Source organism: Camelus dromedarius, chromosome 7 (genome assembly GCF_036321535.1).
Source record: "Camelus dromedarius isolate mCamDro1 chromosome 7, mCamDro1.pat, whole genome shotgun sequence".
NCBI lineage: Eukaryota > Metazoa > Chordata > Mammalia > Artiodactyla > Camelidae > Camelus > Camelus dromedarius.
Window position 1 is genome coordinate 40,429,720 of NC_087442.1, and position 21,165 is coordinate 40,450,884.

A 21,165-nucleotide genomic window follows, 5' to 3' on the forward strand; every position below is an offset into this window, starting at 1 on the left:
AGGGTGGGCCCTAATTCAACCTGACTGGTGTCCTTTTAAGAAGAGGAAACTTGGACACACAGTAGGACACCAGGGATGCGTGCCCGCAGAGGGAAGACTATGTGAGGACACAGAGAAGAGATGGCCATCTGCAGGCCAAGGAGAGAGGCCTCAGAGGACACCACCTCTGCAACACCTTGATCTTGGATCTCTGGCCTCCAGAACTGTGAGACAGCCGACCTCTGCGGCCTGAGCTCCCCAGGCAGCAGCCCTAGCAAACCAACACAAGGGGCTCCAACATCTTTCTTCAAATGAACTCTTATACGCAGAAGCCAATATGTGAAACACAAAGGCAGAGATGCTCTGGGCTAGAGGCAGTGCAGAGGCTGGTCCCATCCTTCTCCCTCTCCACCAGGCCCTGTGGCCCCTCTGGGGAACCCCTACGTCTCCAAGGTCATGAAATGTCCTGAGAGCAGAGGTTGAATCAGTGGAGGGGCTGCCTGAGTTCTGAGGTTCCTACTTTTTGAGCTTCTGAGGAGGGGCTTGGCCCTGGCTGCCCTGCCGCCAACCTCCTCAGCATTCTGGAAGCCAAAGTCCAGAACCTAACCAATGATCTGGGGTGATGACCCGACCTTGGGGGGATCCAGTCTACCCACTGTCAGAGGAAGGGGAGCAGAGAGCTCTGCCCAGGATGCCAGCAAGGACTGCTTCTCCCAGTTCTGCCCCCATCAGGAGGTCCCAGAGACACTGCACTGCACAAAGAAACAGAACAGAAAGCGGACGTCAGGGATGGCAGAGGCCTCAGGGCCCAGCATTTTGCAGATACAAGAATAGAAGCCTAGAGAGAGGACACACTGGTCCAGGGCCAGTGGCAGGTGCCAGCCCACATTCAGGCCCGAAGCTGGCCCTAGGGCTCCACTGCCTACGTCCAGCCGGCCCTCCGTCACGGGGCTCAGAGGGGCAGAGGTTCTGCCACCGAGCAGCTTACAACACCTGAGCCTCAGCTCCGCAGGGTCTGCGGTCGCAGACACTTCCAGGTGCACTGCCCTCCCTCTACGGCCCTGTTAGGCCAGAGCCAGGGAACAGCCACCTCCGTTCTACTGATGGGGAAAGGAGAAGGGACTTGCAGTCCTGTGGTCAGAGTCGGCGGGCCAGGACTGTGTCCCTGGCACCAGTCTCACAATGTCCAGTGTGGTCTGAAACACGTGATGGTCAGCCTGGCTGGCCAGCTCCAGGCAGGTCCCGGAGCCCTGAAGCCCCGTTCCTGGCTCCTCCCCTCCCCTACTGGGACACAGCTTGTCCCTTCACCCTAAAGCCTCCCCACCATGTGACCGAACACGTGAATCCGGGCATTTCGTACAGAAGTTTCTGAATAAGAAGGAAGATATGTCCAAGTGGCCTAAAACTATGGTTCCAGTCTACAGTCCAAGTCATTCACCTAAAATCAACGTCCACGAGAGGCGGGGGTCAGGGGCCAGCTCGGCTTCAGGCTGGCTCAGTGACCTCAGGCAAGTTGCTGCCTACTCTCAGCCTGTGTCTTCATTTATAAAACCAGAGTCCTGGAGCAGGTGGTCTCTGGGGACCTTCTGGGATGTGAACAAGTGTGCCTGGTCCACGACTTTGATATTTAAAACATCATGCCTAAAATAGGCAGTGATTAACCCAGGAGGAGCCAGTCAGCCACCTCCCCTCCACCTGACCTCTAGGACGCCAGGCCCAGGCACCATCACATCCTCTGGGCCAGCTCCTGCCTGTCCCACCCAGGGGGACCTCTCCCCCAGAGAGACTGCGCCTTCCACTGCAGTCCCTGCTACCTGGAAGCAGCGGCTTCCAGAAACAATCACCCATTGTTCGGTGGGGTTTCTATTGACTCTCGAGGACAACATCAACATCAAAAAGGACAGCTGTGAAACAACTAAGAGAACCTGGGCTCTGACTCAAATCCAGCTGCTGCTGCTTACCAGTTGCTCCCCTCTCTGAGCCTCAGTTTCCCTGCTTGCAAAATGGGTATGGAGATGCCTGCTTCTATTATAGATTGCTGTGAGAACTGAAGGAGATGAAGTATTTAAAGCATTCGGAATTTGGTAAATGTCACTTCCTTTTTCCTATGATAACAGCAATAATAAGAAGAAAAATAAAAAAATAAAAAAATAAAACCCACAATGACTGAGAGGTCATGATTCCTGCAACCTCAACTGTTCGTACCATAGCCAAGAACCCAGAATAAATGGAGGCTCCCAGTGATGGAACTGGGGCCATGAATATCTGAAAAGGGTTTGGATAGAGCAGATATTGACTGTTTTCCCAGGAAAGCTGAGAGGAAATGGACAATGAGTCAGAACACACGGGTGTCAGGCCCCCTCTAGCGTGAGCGCTGTGTGACCTTTGGTAGATTGCTTTCCGTCTCTGAGCCTTGGATATATCAACCCCTGATGGGGATAACAATAACCCTCACAGAGTTGTTGCAATAAGGGCTGAGGCCATAAAAAGGCCCTGCGAACTGCAGATAGCTCCACAGGTCGGAGGGAATGGTGTTATGTTCATTCTGCAGTCAGGGGCCCAGAAGAGGAAGGGGCCAGGTGGGGACACAGGAAGCAGGGCAAGGACCAAGGATGGAGAGAGAGGGAGCTGCCTGGAGGAAGGAAGAGGAAGCAAAGATGCCCAAACCCTTCCCCTGCTGCCTTCCGCCTCACCACTCCCAGTCCTCTCCCCAAGTGCCAGTCCCTCCCTCCCAACCACACGTTGTACAATTGTTCCCTGCAAACCCCTCTGTCGGTCTTCGCCTACTTTGTTCTTGCTGTCCAACATAACCCTTCCCACACATCCCAGGGCCCTGTTAAATGTGGCCTCCTGCATAAAGAGACACCTCCCTTGCCCCTGGGAAGATGTCGTCCATGTCTCTGTGGACATCCCTTTCCTAAGAGCACTCACCCACTGTTTTTTGGGTGCTGGTCTTGCCCCTCCGGGCAGCAAGGACTTTGAGGGCCAGGGTTACATTGTGTCCATCTGGCCTGTGGTGCCCAGAGCTCGGCCCTAACCTGCAGGTGCACAGTAAACGGGCGCTAAAGTGCATGAGCCCACCACACCCAGGCCTGCAGAACGGCCTCTGGAAGCTGGATCCCAGGCGGCACTTGGAGGCAGGCAGAAGCAAGCATCCCACCCAAGCAGCTGGGCTGCCCGGAACAGAAAGTTCTTCTAAAAGGTTAACGGCCTCTCCCTCCTCCTGAGGCCTGTCCTCTTTACTTGGGCACCTGAGTGAGCCCTTCGTGGAACAAGGAGGTGCAGCCTTGGGTGACTGGCTGCACTGAAGGTCAGGAGACCCTCCCAGCTCTACCACTAACTCCAGCGTGGCCTGAGCTTGGTCCCGCTCCTCTGCATCCAGCCCTCAGGCTCAGTGTCCGTGGGCAGACTGGCTGCCCTCAACCATGCCCTGCTGGCACTCACTGGCCATGACTTGCCATCTTAGCAGCCTGAGACCAGACCACGCCAGCTGAAAATAGGTGTAGAGTGAAGGTGGTGGATGAGCATCAGTTTGGTCTGGGCCTCCCTGTGGTCTTGCGTCCCACATCTCCTCCTAAGTGGGCAGACGCAGCCGAGCAGTGCCCATCATTCCTCCCACAGCTCAGGAAGGGCGATGCAGGTACAGGAGACTTGGGTGATGCTGTCAGCTGTGCCGTCAACCTGGACTTAATTCTCAGAGCCTTGGTCCCCACATCTGCAAAATAGGATAATGGCCCCAGGCCTATGGGCCTGCCCCTTGGGTTGCTGCCAGCCCCAAAAGCCCAGGGTGGGATGTTCCAGGCAGCTTCAGCTACTTGGGTGGGATGCTTGCTTCTGCCTGCTTCCAAGTACTGCGTGGGATCCAGCTTCCGGAGGCGTTCCGCAGGGCTGGGTGTGGGCGGCTCACATAATTTGGGGCCCATTTGCTGTGTACCCGCAGGGGCCCAGGGCCCCTCTCAGCACCAGTCTTCTTCATGGTGAGGGAGCTAGCCAGAGAGCTACAGGATGGAGCTTTGGTCACTGCACAGGAGCTGGGGGGGCACAGGAGATGGGGACTCCCAGGAAAGGAACCAGGGTGAGGAAGGAAAGTCAGTTGAAGGAAGTGGGGTCTGGGTGGAACACCTGCTGTTTCTGATGACAAAGGTATCGATAACCCCTTTGGGTCTGTCTCCTGCCCACCACCTTGGCCTCTTCAGACACGTCTGCTGAGAGCGCTCACTAGCATAGCCTCCACCTGCATCTGAATCCAGGTTAAAGGTGACTTGGAGTTCATTGAGAAAGTTCCTCTCCTGTTTCCCACCTATAGTCAAAAGAGCTTGACATGTTGGGAAGGAAGCGATTAACCATCCTGTCTGGTCTCCCATGTCCCACGTGGAAGACACAAGGGAGAAAGGCCAGGGCTCTGTTCAGGGCTGCGAATCGGTTGCTGTGTTGAGCCAGGGCACCAGGTCTGGGAGGTTCTGTGTGCACCTCCCATTCTGGGCTGGAAAGGTTAAGTGGTACGACAGGATGGTGATGGAGAATGCAGATGTGTACGCTGTCTATCCCCTCCCATCAGGACACCACGTCCTGGGCCACCACAAACCTAAGATTCTCAACCAGAAGCGCCTTGGGCTTGAATCCTTACGCCGCCATCCCCTGGCCAGCCCAGCCTTCCTGAGATGGACTGGAAGCTCCGTCATTGCTTCTCTTCATTTCTGAGAGCAGCCTGCAGGGGCCAGATCTGACCCAGCCCCGAGCTCACGTCTGCTCTGAGCTCCTTGATATGTCCCACACTTCCAGTCCCTGACTATACAGCCCATCCCTTCCCCAGCCAGGGTGGTAGATCCCTGAGGGTTCTGACCGCCGTCTGGGGCAGCCCCTGAGTTCACATGCCCCAGGATGGGTGCAGCCCAGGCCCGGCCACCTTGAGGCACCAGAAACGGGGGCACGGCTTCCAACGGGCTGAGGAGTACCGGGGAAAAGTCTCCCTTTCCCGCCGGGCTCCCCAGAGCCCTCCATGCGGGAGGGTGCCCCCAAAACACAGAGGAGACACTGGAAAGGAGAATGAAGAGACCAAGTCCCCAAAACATCTGGGTTCCTGGACCCAGCCCCTCCTTAAAGCCCTGAGCTTTTGATATGAATCAATTAATAGCGCTGTTTTCTGTGTACACTGGCTAAGAACTGCACTTCTGTCACTTGCCTTTGCATGACCAATGCTCACAGTTGGCTTTAATTTCAAGGCTATTTCCACAAAGAAGTAAACTGTGCTCTTGTTGTTTTAACTCTCTTGGAGACAGAGCACAGAGTCACCATGGTGCAGGGGCTGCCCTCAGTTCCTGGCTTGTGCTGTTCAAAAATTATTTCAGCAAATGGCAAACTAAGGCCTATTTTGGACTTTCAAGATTACCCTGGGTAGGCCAAAGTTGCCACTGTAATGAATGCCAAGGGTCTACTGAATGAAAAGGTTTTCTTCACAAGCTACCTCCCCACACTGCCCAGGCCTAAGCCACCCGGGGGGCATCGCTCAAGCCCTCCCCTGTGCCAGGTCCCAGCTCACTGCTGACTCCCCGAGGGGCTGGCACACCCTTGCACTGCGCTGTGCAGGCCTGGCTCAGAGCTGGCCTTGACACCAGGGCCCTGAGCATCCTTGGGGCTTGTGAGAGTGTGCTGGGGAAAGTTCTAGCCCATGTGGTTTGGAAAGCAGGGGATCTAGGAAAACATGAAAGCCAGTACAAGACTTACTGTAAGCAACTTGAGATCTTAGGAAAGAAAATAGATGGTTTGAAATCAAGCGAAAAATAATAAAAAACCTTCTCAAGGCTTTCCACTCAGCCTGGGGAAAACAAAAGTCCAAGACCAGCTTTGCTACTGTACATTCGGCCTCCGAGGGTGAAGGGGCCAGGATGCCCTCCGCTGCATTTGTGTCTGCCCTCTGCTGCATTTGTGTCTGCCCATGGGGCCCTCACCCTGGCTCCACCCAGGGCTGGGGACAGCTGACGGACATGAGAGGCTGACTCTGGAGTGAGGGCTGCCGCCGGGCCTCAGGCATGAGTCTCAGAGCCCTTGCTAGGAGGGCAGGATGGCCATGCCCTCAGTCACCCTCACACTCTGCACACACACATCAGGTCGCCCTTTGCACAATATTCAGAAACCACCACCAACCCCCGCATCATCTCACACCCACTCACCGATCTTCCAACCACACACACACACCACCACAAATGCACACATGCCATGTTTGTGAAGAACTGGGTGTCTTCCCAGCCCCCCCTACTCTGTGTCTCCTGGCTGGACAGTGTATGATTTAAGAGACTCTGCTCTCTGTTTTGCGCTACGAGGGCATGTTTTCAACAACCCAAAGCAGCACCAGATCAGCCTAAAATGGTATCAAGAAGTTCAGCAAAGCTGAACCTGAACCTCAGAGCAGGAAGGCCCTTGGGGATTGCCTGGTCCTACAGTTTCTAAGCTGTGTTTGCAAACTGGGGCTTCTCCAAAGAGGGGTCTCCTGGCACCAGGGAGGGGCAGGCATGGGTTTGCTCCTCCCCACCCCTACTGCTCTGGTCAAAGCGATTCTGCTGCATAGGCTTTGTGAGGTTAGCTCTGGGATACGATTCATTTGGAAAAAAGTCAGATCTTGTTTCACTACAAAGAGAGTTTCAGAAGCACTAGTCCGACCCACTCCTGTTAGAGGTAAAGAGCCGAAGGCACAGGTTGGTTCTGCCATACACCTTGCCAGTGGCAGAACAGAGACAGGGACCCAGGTGTTCAGAAGCTACATAGCAGCCAACTAGTGGGTGTTTTCCTGTGATGTCACTACCTGGGCTAGCCTGGACCAGCCTCTCAGCTCAGTCTGACAAGTGGTGCCTGTGCAGGGTGCCATGTGCCCAAAGGTCCATAAAGAAAGGCCTCTGCAAGGTGCTAATCCCTGAGGTAGGCCAGGAAGAGGGGGGCTTTCGTGGTCCCTGGGTCGTTATTACTGCCAAGCAAATCACAACAAACCCCCAGCCAGGCCTGGCATCCCCCAGAGACAGAGATGGGAGCTCTGGCGTGCAACGTGACTGACACATGATGGGGAGGGGACCACTCAGGAGCTCCCCTTCTCAAGGAGGGCGAGGGAACAGCTTCTTCAGAGGAGCTCAGAAATGCTGGGAAAACTAACGTGTTATTTTAAATAATTTCAGTGTGACTCTTTCACAGGATCTGTGTGGCATCTCAACAGGCTATTCCCGTCCTCACTGTCAGTCCTGTGTCTCCTCCTCACGGCTGCCACCCCTTTGGAAGCCCCTTGGAACTTAGGGATGGCAGGCCAGCTCCACTCCAACCTTCGTGTCTCTGGCAGCCCTGGCGGGGAGTGGAGTGGTCGGGCATCCAGTCTGGGAGTGCCTGGCCGGGAAGGAGGGTGGGTCTGGAGAAGCCCCCGAGGCCCCGTTCTCCACCTGAAGCCCTCAGACAGTCTAACTAAAATTTTTCTTGAACCGGGTGTCTTTCCAAGCACACCTCTGGGCAGCGCACTCCCAGGGCAGAAATTGGTCCTCCCGCTGCCCCTTTTCCTGGCCCCTCTGAACAATGACACACAGTACCTAGGCAGCCCCCGGGCCACTCAGGGAGTGCCTGCCAAGGGTGAGTGCTGCCACAGGGGGACCCATCACACGTTGCAGGCCATCCCCGTGGCGATGTCTTCACCACAAGGCACCAAGCCAAGACTCAGAGCAATACAGGACAGGATGGGACACAAGAGGACCCTGAGCACCACGGGAGAGGATGGGACCAGCAGCGCCACCATCCAAGGCTTGCCACCCACCCCGATCCACGCCAAGCACACAACATGTATTTCTGCATTTAATCTGGTGAGGCAGGAATCATCACCCCCATTATACAGAGTAAGAAACTCAGGCTTAAAGGAGTATGGACTCAGACCTGAAACCAAGTCTGTTTTACTCCCAAGTTAGCAAACCCAAAGAGCCCCGTCTCGGGTCAGGCTGCCTGGGTTGAGCTGTGTGACTTTGGGGCAAGTCACTGGCCTCTCATCTGACAGACAGAGGTGGTGACAGTAACCACACTAGTGCCACCTAACAGGGTTGCTGTGGGGATTAAAGGCGTCTCACGTGTAGGACGTTACAGCAGATGATCTGGCACGCGGGACGCTTACTCGGTGTTGGCTGCTACCGTTCTTACTGCCGATGACAATGTCCTCCACCCTGTGTGGGAGGCCACAGGGGTAAGACAAGCCCCGCCAATGCGCTGCTGGGTCCAGCGCTAAAGCAGCTCTCTGTGCTGGTCCTCCTGGAAGGCGGCCAGGCTGGCCACAGTGCCTGGGGAGGCTTTGCACCTCGGCCTCCAGGACCCAGGAAGGTCCTCAGGGGCCCTGAGCAGGAGAGAGACTGTCTTTACATTCTCTCTCTTTCTTGCAGTGGGGACAAGGGGAAGAGGGGACTCCAGCCACATCGCATGTGTCTGTGTGTGTGTCTGTGTATGCATCTCTGCGTCTGTGTATGTTTATCTGTCTCTGTGTATCTGTGTCTGTCTGTGTGTCTCCGTGTGTGTGTGTCTGTGTGCCTGTGTGTAGTAGATGGGGAGGGGCATGGCAGGGTTGTGACTTCGGGCCCATGGGCACAAGGCTGTGCAGGTCTAGAGGGGCAGCCTTCCCCACACAGATGCCCCACAGGTGTCATGACCTAGGCAGGGACTGACCCTTGCCTGGCTTGGTTGGATGGAGCAGGGAGGCGGCAGAAGCAGCTCTGTGGATGACATGAAGTGTTGCCTGCACATGGGCCTGGAAAGCCCCTCAGAAGGACAGGGCTGCCAGAAGAGCTCCCTAAGGAGCATACATGTGAGCAGAGTGCCTGGCTCCCAGGCTAGCAAGCAGGGTCTGCAGCAGCTGCCCCCACGACACCTAGAGCAGAGACACTCTGATCCCCAGAGCTAGGAGGCCCCGTTCAGAAGGGAAAACTGAGGCCAAGAGGATTGCAAAAGGGCCCCACCTTTCCGGGAACTCAGCTTCCCCTCAGTGAGCTCAGAGATCTCACCCACACACCCATCAGTCCAGGGATTAGCAAACCCAGGCCTGGGGAGAAGGCAGTGCGGCTTATGGTCTCCGTGCACGTGAGTCCAGCCAGTAATGAATCATATCATTATGGCAGGATTAGGAGAAAAATGCCATTAGAAAGTGCACACACACGCATTTAATAAGGTCAGTAGCAGCGAGCAGCAGGCAGGCCAGCAGCACGAGGCTGCAGAGCTCCTGCCATCCTCCTCCTACCCACACCAGAGGCCGCGGGAAACGCGGACAGGGCCCACCCGGGCCCAAGCGTGGGGAGCAAGTGCCTTCTGCCGGGGCCTCCCCAGACTGGGCACCACATGGCCACACTTTCCATTTCCCCAGTCCCCAGGGGCCACCTGCTCAGAGTTGTTCTCAAATCTTCCCCAACACCAAGCACCTCCCTAAAGTAAAAATTCATTCCCCCAGGTCTTCAGGCTTCAGAATGTAACTGTTCTCTCGCGCCACAATGGCTAACTGCCCCCCTGGTCCGCTGCTTCATTCGTCCTTTCGCCCACACTCCCTGAGCGCCCGCTGGGTGCCAAGCTCTGCCCTGGGCTCTGGGGAGGCGGCAGTGAACCAGACAGACAAGCCCAGCCCTGGGAGTTGGAGGAGAAAGATACTCACAGCTCTGTGGACCTGGACAGGATGGCCGACAGGGTGAGCAGGACACATCCGTAGGGTCCTGCCTCGAACTGGGAAGACGAGAAACGAATGAGCACCCATCTGGTGTCTGCACCTCCCTCCTCCTCTCACTTCCTTGGGGGCCGCACCCCAGGGAGCAGCCTGACTCTCAACCAGCTGCCTCCCCTTGGTCCCAGAGATTGCCAGGTGGCATCACGGCAGACCCCATGCAGGTCTCACCAATCAGACCCCCTAAGGGATGGGGAGTAGATGCAGTGCCCGCCAAGGAGCATCCCCCAACCTCTGAGTCTTGAAGAAATAAAACAAACAATATAATAAAACAGAAACAGACTCACAGATATAGAGAACAAATCAGTGGTTACCCATGGAGAGAGGGGCGGGAGAGGGACAAGAAAGCGCAGAAGGTTAAGAGATACAAACTATTATGTATAAAATAAATAAGCAACAAGAATATATTGCACAGGACAGGGAAACATAGCCATTATTTTATAATAACTTTAAATGGAGTATAATCCATAAAAATACTAAATTACTGTGTTATACACATGAAACTAACATAATATTATAAATCAATTACACTTCAATTTAAAAATATGTATATTTTCTAAATACTATACATATGTAGTCTTATTTTCACCCAGTAATTCAATCAGTTATTCAAAAAAATTACCGCATAAACTTTTTGTGTCAAGAAGATGCTCCCTGCTAAAATAAAGCTATACTTGTAAACAAGGTAGACGTAGATCCGCCTTCACAGGAAGTAACTCAGGAAAGAAATAATAGTAAGCAACTTGAAAAAAATGGGGAAAAGGCTCTATGCTGATGGGAAATACAGGTTCTCTGGAAACACACAAAGGACCTTCAGTACAGACTCAGGGCTTAGGGAAGGAAGGAGTGTCAAGGAAGGCTTTCTGGCGGAAGTGATGTCTAGACAGAAACCCAAGGTACAAGGAGGAAGCAGAAGAGAAGGGAACGTTGTTCCAGGCTAGAGAAAAAGCACGTGCAAAGGCCCAGAGACAAGAAAGGTCTGGTTTACTGTGGTGGGAGCATAGAAAAGCCTGAGGCCATCATTTTTTATAAGTAACTTTAAATCTTTTTTTGGAAGCAAAAATGGAATGAATAAATCCACAACAATCTTAAATCAACCTCATCTTAATTTTGTGATCTCAGGCTTCTGTTGTCCTCAGTTTCTCCATTCGCAAAACAAGGATGACCAATACCTCTGTTGCATATTTCCTTGGGTTATGGTGCACATCCTATGAGACCACAACTGTGGAAGTGCTCTGACAACTGCAAAGAGTAACGCTGCCAATCCCGCACCAGGAGACAGAGGCCTGGGAGGACCCAGGCCACCAGTGCCCTTGTCATAGCTCTGCTACAGGCTTGCCTATTGCCTTAGGGGGTGACAAAGCTGAGTCTCAGTTTTCCTTCTGAAATGCCTACCCACTTCTGCCATGGACGTGCACATGGTCTTGGGGAGGCCACAGCCCTTCCTCGGTCTGTTTAGCCCTCTGCCCTGCCTGCGGTGCTTTCCTACTTGCAGGATTGCAATGAAGTAAGGAACACAGATGCCCACTGTAAGCCTAACTCTCTGTGTAAATGTACAGAACTCTTATTATACTCAGGCCAGCATTTTCCATAGTCCTGGGGCTACCTCCAAGGGGACCTCGCCCTGAGCTGTGGATATGCCTGTCCATGTGGATGGCTGAGGTGGGATGGCTGAGGTGAGACGGCAGAGGGTGGGGACATGATCCTGGCCTGGGGCATCTGGCCCTTACTGGAATAGGACTGAATGGCACCAATATTCCATTTTGTTTTTAAAAAATATTTATTAAAATTATCTCATCAAATTCCAGCCATCAAGACATGGAAGGCCACAGGGCGAAGTGCCTGCATTAAAAGGAGAGCTCAGGCAGGCAATGGGGCCGGAACCCACCAGCAGGGTCTGGAAAAATGTCTGGTACTGCTTGGGAACAAGGGGCCACTATTCCTCGAGGCTCTGGCCCTGGGGAGACCTGAGTCCATCAAGAACCCCGATGGGAGGCAGGAATGGGAGCATCCCCCAGCTCACAGAGGGGACAGACACCTCACCGAGAGGGTGAGTGGTAATGAAAACGCAGCAAGGAGGCTGTTTATTCTGGGCAGCGGCGGATCAGTGTTCACTTCCAGCCCTGGCATGAGGAACCCCTCTTAGGCCCAGGCCATGAAAAATGACTTTGGTGAGGGGAGTGCTGAGGCAGCTCCACAGCTTCCAGCAAAAACATCAATTCAACTGCAGGGGGGAGACACCGCCTTCCAGAGCAAAGAGGCCAAATACTGACCGCTGGTACCCGGGGACCAAAGCCAGGAGAGGAGGAGGAATTGCTTTGCGCCCAGAGGCGTGGCAGAAAGAAGGCAGTTCCCTCCCTTGGCACCGGCCCCAATCTCAGGACCTCTTTTACACTCACTGCCTTGCTTGGCCGTCACCGAAACCCCGGGGGGACAGGCCAAGGGAGGAGGGACCCCATCTTATAGACAAGGACGTAGACAACCTTGGTGCTAAAGGGTCACCCCAGGGCCATCAGGGGCAAAGATGGAGCCTCAGATCCTTGGGGCATGGGAGCAATCACCCTGGAGCCCCTCCTTTGCCCCATAGAAGCCCCGCAGGGAACTTCTCTCCTCCAGCTCCACTTCACCTGACGGTGTGAACACAGGTGCCTTGGTCCTGGCCTCCCTGAATGCACACTGATGCTATCAGGGTTTGCTCTTCTCTCAGATGCACTGCTGTATTCTCTCACCACTCTGGGCATGTTTAATAGCAGCTGCCCTTTCTGCTTATTTAAATTGCCTAGTACTTAATTTGGAAGACATTCTTTCTCGTATGTTTAAGTTCCTTCTTTAAGAACCACAGGTGGACAGTAAAGAGCTGGAAGACTCCTGCTAACTGCTCCACCTTCCATTTTCCAGATGGGGCCACATATAACCCAAGAATAAGCCAGAGGAGGTTCTGGGGCCCCTGCTCTAGGCTCCCCATGGCCCTGAGCAGGCAGTATGCATGCTGCACCTGCAGATGGCCCACTGGGTTATGCCCATGAAGACCCAGTGAGAGCCAGGGACGGGGAGCAAGTGACAGCCAGCCGGGACCTCCCAATGCCGAGGCCAGGACCCCTCTTATATCAGAGTGCCTCCCACTCACCTCTGGGACAGGCCAGCACAGAAAGGCAGCACCCTGAGTTGGCAGCCCTGGCCAGGCTCTGGGCCTCTCCTTGAGTGGAGTCACGTCCAAGGCATCAGCTCTGGGGCAGAGGGTTTCAGGTAGCCCAGTGCCTCAGGGATGGCACACCTGCCTCCTTGTGGTCTCAGTACAGGCCCCATTTTCCTATCCAAGGGGCAGCTGTGTGTTCAGGGCCAGGACACATCCCAGGCTGTGCCCGGACCCTCAGCATCTTCCGGGAATTATGTCCAAGGAGGGTATTCTGACAGCAAGAGTGTTTGGCCTGGTCCCACATCCGGCAAGTTCTCTCACCCTCTGGACTCACCACCAAATGCTCTCATGTCTTCTCTGGACCCTGAAAGAGCCAAGCCCACAGCCCAGAAGGCTGAAGGGAAGGCCGAGAGGAGGCACAGGGACTGGCCTGCACTCCAGGAGAAGGTGGCCTCGTGCCCTTTCTTTCCTTCAACCCTGACACATCTCAGGGGGCATCGGTCCCCGGCCTTGGCTCAGGCTGCCTCCTGCCTGTCATGTTTCCCTCCGGCCTCTATGTGTCTACAACTAACCCATCTCAAGGTTGCCTTAAGTGATCATGGCAATGGTGACAAAGCATCCAGGATGAAAGCTAAGGATCACAGCAATGGGAAACAGAATGCAGTGGCTCCAGGCACTTTGCACGGTGCTCTGAGCAGGCACTGTTGTCATCCACATTTTACACAGGAGGAAACTGAGGCACAAAGGGTCCAGGAAGTTGCCCTAGGCCACAGAGCTACTAAGGGGTGTAGCCTAGATGCAAATGCAGGCTGACGGCTCCAGAGACCACACTCTCCAGCCCTGGAGCATTCAACAGCCTCCTCCACAAGGCCAGCGAGGCTACAGTCAAACTCTGAGTTCCCTCAGCCCTCTAACTGGGCTGCTCCCAGGCTCTGGCAGGGTTCCACCCCATCTCACAGCCAGGGGCAGATGCATGGATCTCCTCCAGCAGACAGGATGCTCCCCAGGCCCTGCCTGGCCTGGCCCTGCCTCCAGGGACACTAACCAAGGTCCTCTACCAGCAGGGTCTCCATCAGTGGTGCTCAGACCTCCAACCCATCCCTTCACCTGTAGTCATGACAACCCTCAAGGACACAGGGACAGAGATTAAATCCTCGGCCCCTCAAGCCCACTCTTCTCCAGTTTACATCACCTCACAACCCCAGGGCGGGGATGAACAGGGAACAACCCCAGCTCACCAGCATCCCTTCCACAAAGAAAGCAGAGGCTTAGCAATACCCATCCCATAAACCAAACCATTGTTCATACCTGATGGACACTCTGCTGAAGAAAAGTCACCAGTTCCTCAAAGCAGGTCAAGCTGTGGAGGATGAGCTGAGAAACACAAATACACAGAGTAAACTGCCCAAGCCCCATGGACGGCGGCCCGTGCTGGATTAGCGTCTGTGGCCCTGACTTCAGTATCTATAAGACCCCGGGGGGGATGTCCCTGCAGTCAGAGAGCCATGGTGGAGAGGCGCTCCCACACTGGTGTGCAGTTTAAAGGCTTTAGGACCCAGCTGGGGTCTGTGGGGCTGCTACCCTGAGGAAGCTCTGGGCCTGCCTTTAGAGACCCCAGGATTCAAGACACGGGACTAAAGCCAAGGAGCCAGCACCACGCACGGCCCTGATGGGAGGCTGGGGCCGCACCCTGTGGGCTAGTCACGCATATCTGAGAAGCACCTGGGGGCGGGGGACACAAGGGGGTGCAGGGTGGGCGACCCATCCAGATCGCCATGGCCAGGCCAGTTCTAAGCCTGCCAGGCAGTGTCCTGAGTTCAGTGGGAAGCAGTGGTGTTGAGTTTCCTGTGCTTTCTCAGGCAGGTCAGGAAAAAACAGTTTTACAGAAATCCAACAGAGTGAGACCCTTAATTACGATCCCAGGGCACGCATGCCCAAACCAAGGTCAAAGGAAACAAGCTAAGCAAAACAAAAATCCTCAGTGAAGAGGAGGTTCATTTGAGGGAAATGTCACTGTTTCTGCATTTTTCACACATCTCTCATTTCTTTCCCATCCTTTGCCTTGCTTGGGTCTGGCTTTACAGCTGGTACTCTGTCCATCAGAGCTCTTCTCTGCTTATCTAACTTCCTCCCCCTCTTCCTCCCACGCCCCCCACCCTTTCCCATAACCATCCGAGAGAGGATGCTAAGACATACAAAGAAGGGCCCAGGGAAGGCTGGGGTTTAGCCGAAAGGCATTATGCTCACAATGTTAAGGGAACTTCAGGCTCTGTACAACCCCGACATGACAGGGCGCCATCAGCCTTCTGGCCAGTTCTGACCAGAGCCCATCCCCAAAGCCCCCCAACTCTGCCCCCACCCCAGTCCCAGGTGGAGGATTCTGCTGGCCTGGACCACCGGGAGGGCTGGCTTCCCCAGCTAAGAAAGGATTTACTTATATGAAAGGAGATTGTCCCCAAACAAAGCCAAAGCTTGCGTGATAATTTTCCAGAAAGCCGTACTGTTTCTAAGACTCCATCTGCTTTGTATTTCCCTGTTGGACTGAACTGCTGTGTTCCCGAAGCCCTAAAAAGGAAAAGGAGATGCATGAGTCTCTGCGCGGAGAGAAGACGTGCCCTAGAGCCAGGGCGAAACCACACAGGCAGCTTAGTGAGGACAAACAAAAAGGTGGCCCAGAGGGGAAAAGGGAGCCAAGTGCTCCCAGTTTTCTCTGCTTTGAACTCACCCACTAGGCTGAGTCTGGAAAACTCCACTGACGGGGGAGGAGGCACGTGGAATGAAAAAAAGACAGCCGAAAGAGAGCTTGGGGTAACCAAACCCAAGGAAGTCTGTCTGCCTCTCACCCGCTGACGAGCGCATCTGCAGACTAAGGGATGCTGACTTCCCCTTCATTCTCAGGGACGTGAGGAAGCCCAGCCTCCGTCCTCTCAGCGGACGTCTGTTTACGCAGCACCTGCATGTGCAGCCCAGGGAGGCATGGACTAGAAGAAGCAGCATCTGGGTTTGGGGCTATTATGACATCAGCCTGCTGTGCAGCCTTAGACTAGCCATTGCCCCTCTCTGGGCTTCTGTTTCCTAACCTGTAAAATGAGGAGGGATTGCATTTTTGCCCCATCTGCTCTTAGGGCTACCATGCAGATCCTAAGGGCCAGCATTAGTAAGTTACCTGGAACATGGGTACCAAGCACAAGCACTCAGTAGGAACAACAGTGATAATGATGATGATGATACCTAACACTGACAGATACTTAGATGTGCTAGACTTGGTCCTAAGTGCTTTGTATTATTATTATTTATCACTTATTTATATGGATAAGTGATTTAAACTTATCAAGTTCCTTATTATCATCTATTATATATCATTTTATTTATATTGACTTATTTAATTCTCACAGTCACCCTATTAAGTGATCATTAATATCATCCCTATTTTTCAGATAAGTAAACAGATTAGGCACAGAGAAGGTGAGTCAGTTGCCCAAAGTTCCACAGTCAATAATCAACAGCATTGGGAGTCAGCCTCTGGAATCTCTTCTCTTAAGTACTGTGCTCCACTGACCACTGTGCACCACCAGAATGTGGCCCGTGGCCCCATAGGGCACCCCCTTTACTGAAACTTAGCCACACAGCTGGGATGGCATGATGCTTCCACTCTAGAGGGTCAGGCTGAAGAGCCAGCAGACTAGCCGTGTGGATTACGAGGATGGCTTATCCGTCAGCAGGACAGAGGCGGCAGGGAAAGGACAGTGCTGGCTCTGCCACCACCGTCCCAATGCTCTGAGTTCTCCTCGTCAATGGAACGGGGATCCAAGTGGCAGAGCAAACCGCAGCATGCTTTGGGGACTGGGGGGAGCAGTACAAGTGACTGGGTCAGCTGAGGGGCTGTCTTCCAAAGTGTCTGGATTAGAGAAATATAGAAGGGGGGAGCCGGCTGTGTCCCCCAGGGCTCCCTGGGCGGGGGGTGTCCTCCCAGATCTGATCCCCTCTCGACTAGAGCTGTGTGGAGGGCTGGCCGTCTCCCAGGGCGGGGCTGCCCAGCACATCAGGCTGACTCTTTGGGCTCCTCCTGGCCTGGAGCACAGGGCAGAGGTCTGGGAGGACACAGACATGGTCCTTATGCCCAGACAGCCTGCGTGAGAAGATGATTTCCCCAAGGACGGGAAAGCACACAGCCAGCTTGCCTGCAGCTGTGCCCGCCCGAGACTGAGTGCTAGCAACACAGCCCTGGGAAGCACTTACAGTGTGATCACAGCTCTCTCATGGCCCCCAGCCCGCCACACAATGTCCGCGATGGCCAGGGCCAGGCAGTGGGTCCTGTGGGCGTTCGAAGGCTGCAGCTGCCTGGGGGCAAAAAAAAGGAAATGGGTTTATGCCTCTGGGAACACAAGTCAGAGACAGCGCCGCCCTGTGGCAGACGGCCTGTCCTTTCCTCTGCCACCCAGAGGGGCCCTGCAGCCCAGGGACTCAAGAGGAGCCTGGGGGGATGTGCCTCCGCAGATGCGGACCCAGGGAAGAGCCTTGAGGGAGGGGCCCGGGCAGGTATGCTGGAGGAGGAGCAGGCCAAGGAAATCACCCATGGGAGCAAAGGGGACTCTGGAGGCTTGGCAAGGCCCAGAGGTGTGTGGAAAAAAAGGCCATGAGTTCTGACAGGAGCAGCCCAGGGGGCCAAGTTCAACATGCCAGGGAACTGCTCCCACTCCAGGCAGAGGCACAGCCCTGCCCTACCCGGGCCAGCCCTGACACCCAGGTCCTTGGAGACGACAGCTCACGCAAGCAGGTGCCCTGAGCTCCCACCAGCTGATAGGAAATGAGACCACACATGTGAAGGGAAAGTAGCCTGACTTGCTGGTTACTTAGACACAGGACATGGGTGACCACTGGGTTTTTACTGAGTGCATGGTGATGCCACCAGCTGAAATGAGGAATATGGGGTGGGGAGGGGAGAGGCAGCTGGAGGTGCATAGGGGACCCCCAGGTGAAGCTGTTGCTCTAACGCCCAGGAGAGTGGTCCGGGCTGAGCAGAGATTAAAGAACCACCAGCATGTAGGAATCCTAAGCACTTTGAGTGGCTAAGATTTGCCAGAGAGAGAATGAGGAAGGTGGAGGCAGCGGCCAAGGACGGAGCCCAGTGGAACTCTGGCGAATGGAGGAGGTGGGGGAGGAAGGCAGGAAAGGCAGAGCTGGGAGATGGGCTGCTACAGTCTTAGAGGCAAAAGGGTTTAAACAGGATGGTAGTCAGCGGTGTCAAAAGTGGCAGAGCGATCTCTTACCATAAAACCAGTAACTAAGAGGTCCCTAGTGCTCAAAGTGCATGAGAGAGAAGAGGCAGCAACCGAATGCAGACGCTGCTTCTCTGTCACTTCTCCAGGGCTCCACAGACCACCCCTGGATTCTGGGAAGGTTTTCGAAATTCTTGCAAAAGTGGGCTGAGGGTCTGAGTGTCTCACTTCCTAACAAATAAAAGGGGCTTGATGAAGACCCTGCTGGGGCTCAGAGGGATACAGAGGGGAGTTTCAGTGTTGTCAGTCACCAAGGAGCCCCTGAGCTCCAGGCTGAGCTGGGGTGGCGGCAGTGTGTGTGTGCTGTGGGGGTGGATGATGACTGGGCATTTCTTCCTTCTTCTCCAGGGTAGGAAAGAGGAACCAGGACACCAGCACACAGGTCACCATGGTAGACAGCTTGTGGTCACTGTCCAGTGCCCGGGACACTGAGTCAGCTGTTGCACCCAGGCTGTTGTGGTCCAATATCTTTAAGGTGGGAGGTGATGCGACTTAGGGTCCCTCAGTTTCCCCATCCCTAAACTGGCAATAACAGTGGTACTTCCTTCATTGCGTTGGGAGCTTTAAAGGAGATGATGTGTGTAAAGTGCCTGGCACGTGGACAGTGTTAAATAAAAAGGCCTATTGCTGTTGTTTTTATGGAAACATCAAGTCCGTGGCCAAAGAGTTCATGGAAAAATGAACTCCCAACATCTGATGTGAAAGTGAGAACAAGCCGCTGACACCAGGCGATCCTTCAAACCCCAGTAAGACAAACAAGCACTCAACCACTTGAGAAACGAAACACAGAATGCCTGCTACGTCTGCAGCCTCAGGAAGCCCACTGCTCCCTAGAAACAGCTACCACACCATCAGCAAACCCGGCGGGCCCGAGCTGTGAGGAGCGCTGCCCCAGGCCACCGTCAACTATGAAAACAAAGGTGAGGAAACGTTGCTCTGGGTTCAGGAGAGGATGCCAAGGGCCAGCGGGGGGCCTGGAAAGTAGGGCTCGTCAGACAAAAGAGAAAGGACTGGACGTTTATCTCTTTTGAATTCAGAACTCGTGAATGTGGACTCCATCATCACTGTAGCTCCTGTTTCTGTGCTGCCCCAGGTGACAGTCAGTCGTGTCAATCCCACCTCCTGAGTACCCGTGCCCCCTCCCTACCCACCCCCACCTGGGACTGGGGTGCCCTGCTCCTCAGCTGGGCTGTACAGCCAGTGCCCGACCAACGTTGCTGGTCCATCTTGCCCTCCCTCCAGTCCTCACTGCACATACTCACTGTGGGCTCTTCCTACAGCACAGATGTGACCAGGGCACTCCCCAGTTAGATCCCTCAACAGGCGTAGGAGTGGTGCAAAGTTATGCCTGGATTGTATACTCCACCCTGAACATCTATGCTGAAAACCTCCAGACAGAACTAAGTGGGCACCTTCCAATCATTCACTGTGTTCTACACTAACTTCCTGAAGCAGGCGACGCTTGATTGAAAGCTTCTCAGTGCAGCCACAGATTAAGATTTTAAAAACCAACATATATTAAGTGCTTATGTGCCAGGCCCCGTTAGAAGCACTCCATTCATATTATTTCATTAATTATTAAAACCACCCTATGAAGGAGGTACTATTATTGTCCTCTTTTAGAATGGGGAAACTGAGGCGCAGAGACTAAATGATTTACCCAAAGCCACACAGTAAAAACTGAATAAAGTGAAACAGCAGTGAGGGAGGAAGGGGAGGAAGGGGAGAGAGGGGAACTAGCTGTCCAGAGCTCCTGGTGTTGGGAACCAGCACCCCTTTGCCTCTGAGCCCGTCTTCCCAGCACGTGCAGCGCTATCAAGGGCTCTGGCTCCTGGCCCAGCCTGTCTTCCACGTCTCCCAGGCTCTAATTACAGACCCTTTGAACCTGTTTCTATATAAAAGTCCTCGTTCTTTTCACTGGCTTCCATTTAGCCTCTCCATCCTTCCCTGGGCCTTCCCCAGCCTGCTCTTTGGAGACACAGCTTTCCAGAAAACAGTGACATTGGGAAATACGGTGGTGGGGCCTGGGCTCCTATCCTGACTCAAGGCCTTGGGGAAGTCCCTGACCCTCAATGGCCTTTGTCTCCCCACCCATAAATGCCAGCAGCAAGCCAGCTGCCTCCGGGCATCATTTTAGCCTTGCCATTCTGCCATTGACCTGGCCACAGGGTAGACAGGGCTGCAGTGGCTGCAGATGACAAGGGGAAGGGGGCGCTGTGGTGAATCACCCAGATGCCACCTTCACCAGGTAACTCAGTGTCCACCTTCATTTCGGTGACCAGGATGGTCCTGTATGGCCTGAACAGTCAGGCACATATTTATCAGACTCCTACCATGAATCTAGCACCTGGCTGGGCTCTTAAACCAAGAGAAGTTTCTTTAAAAGAGTCTTATTCCTCACAGTAGAAGGGCAGGATTTGTCTAGGGATGGCAGCGGGTGTGGGGGAGTAATACATCCCATCTTTGGCTTAATTACCCAAGTCTTTCAGATTGAAGAGATGTTTCTACTCTAATCATCTCAAAACAGGCTGACCCATCCACTCTGATGTGCCCACTAGGCTGAAAAGATCAGAGGAAAGCCGGTGAATGACTGTAGGTCTTTCTGCCCCATCTCAGGGTCAAAAGCTGCTAGAGGAGGGTGGGAAGCCAAGGCTGACCTGGGGACCACCAGACCTGGGTTCCGAGCCTGGCTCTGCTAACTAGTGTCCAGAGAGACCCTGAGCAAGTGCCCCTCCTTCTCTGGGCCTTGACTTTCCCAGTTGATAAGGGAAATGGGGGTGAGAGGACAGCTCCCTTGTCCGTGGCTCTCCCCAGGCCCACAGAAGAACGAGGCTCACTATCTTTTCCCACGAGCCAAGCCGGCCGGCACAGCCCCTCCTCAAGTGGAAAAACACCAGATCCTGCTGCCAGGCTCTGTCTTCCCCGTTTGAGGAGAGGCGGGCTGCCGGCCTGATGGAATGAGTCGTAATGAAGACAGACAGTCCTGCAGAAAAAACATCACCCCTGCCAAGATGCCTTTATTTCAGCATGACTTCCCTGGAGGGCGCAGTCACAACCTC

The 21,165-nt window shown here is 54.3% G+C and overlaps 1 protein-coding gene across 3 annotated transcripts in view; it reads right to left on the bottom strand.

Annotated features, from left to right (window-relative positions):
• MINDY4 (MINDY lysine 48 deubiquitinase 4) overlaps positions 1-21,165 on the bottom strand; it is a 108,341-nt gene that overhangs the window by 32,658 nt on the left and 54,518 nt on the right. For all 3 annotated transcript variants that reach the window (XR_010381625.1, XM_010988047.3, XM_064487474.1), the window contains exons 10-13: positions 17,067-17,168; positions 15,329-15,392; positions 14,136-14,201; positions 9,626-9,693 (exon numbers count right to left, since the gene is read on the bottom strand). Coding sequence is in view for 2 of the 3 variants with exons in the window: in XM_010988047.3 (XP_010986349.1) it covers positions 9,626-9,693; positions 14,136-14,201; positions 15,329-15,392; positions 17,067-17,168 (300 nt within the window). In the remaining variant the exon portion in view is untranslated. The remainder of the gene's footprint in view (positions 1-9,625; positions 9,694-14,135; positions 14,202-15,328; positions 15,393-17,066; positions 17,169-21,165) is intronic.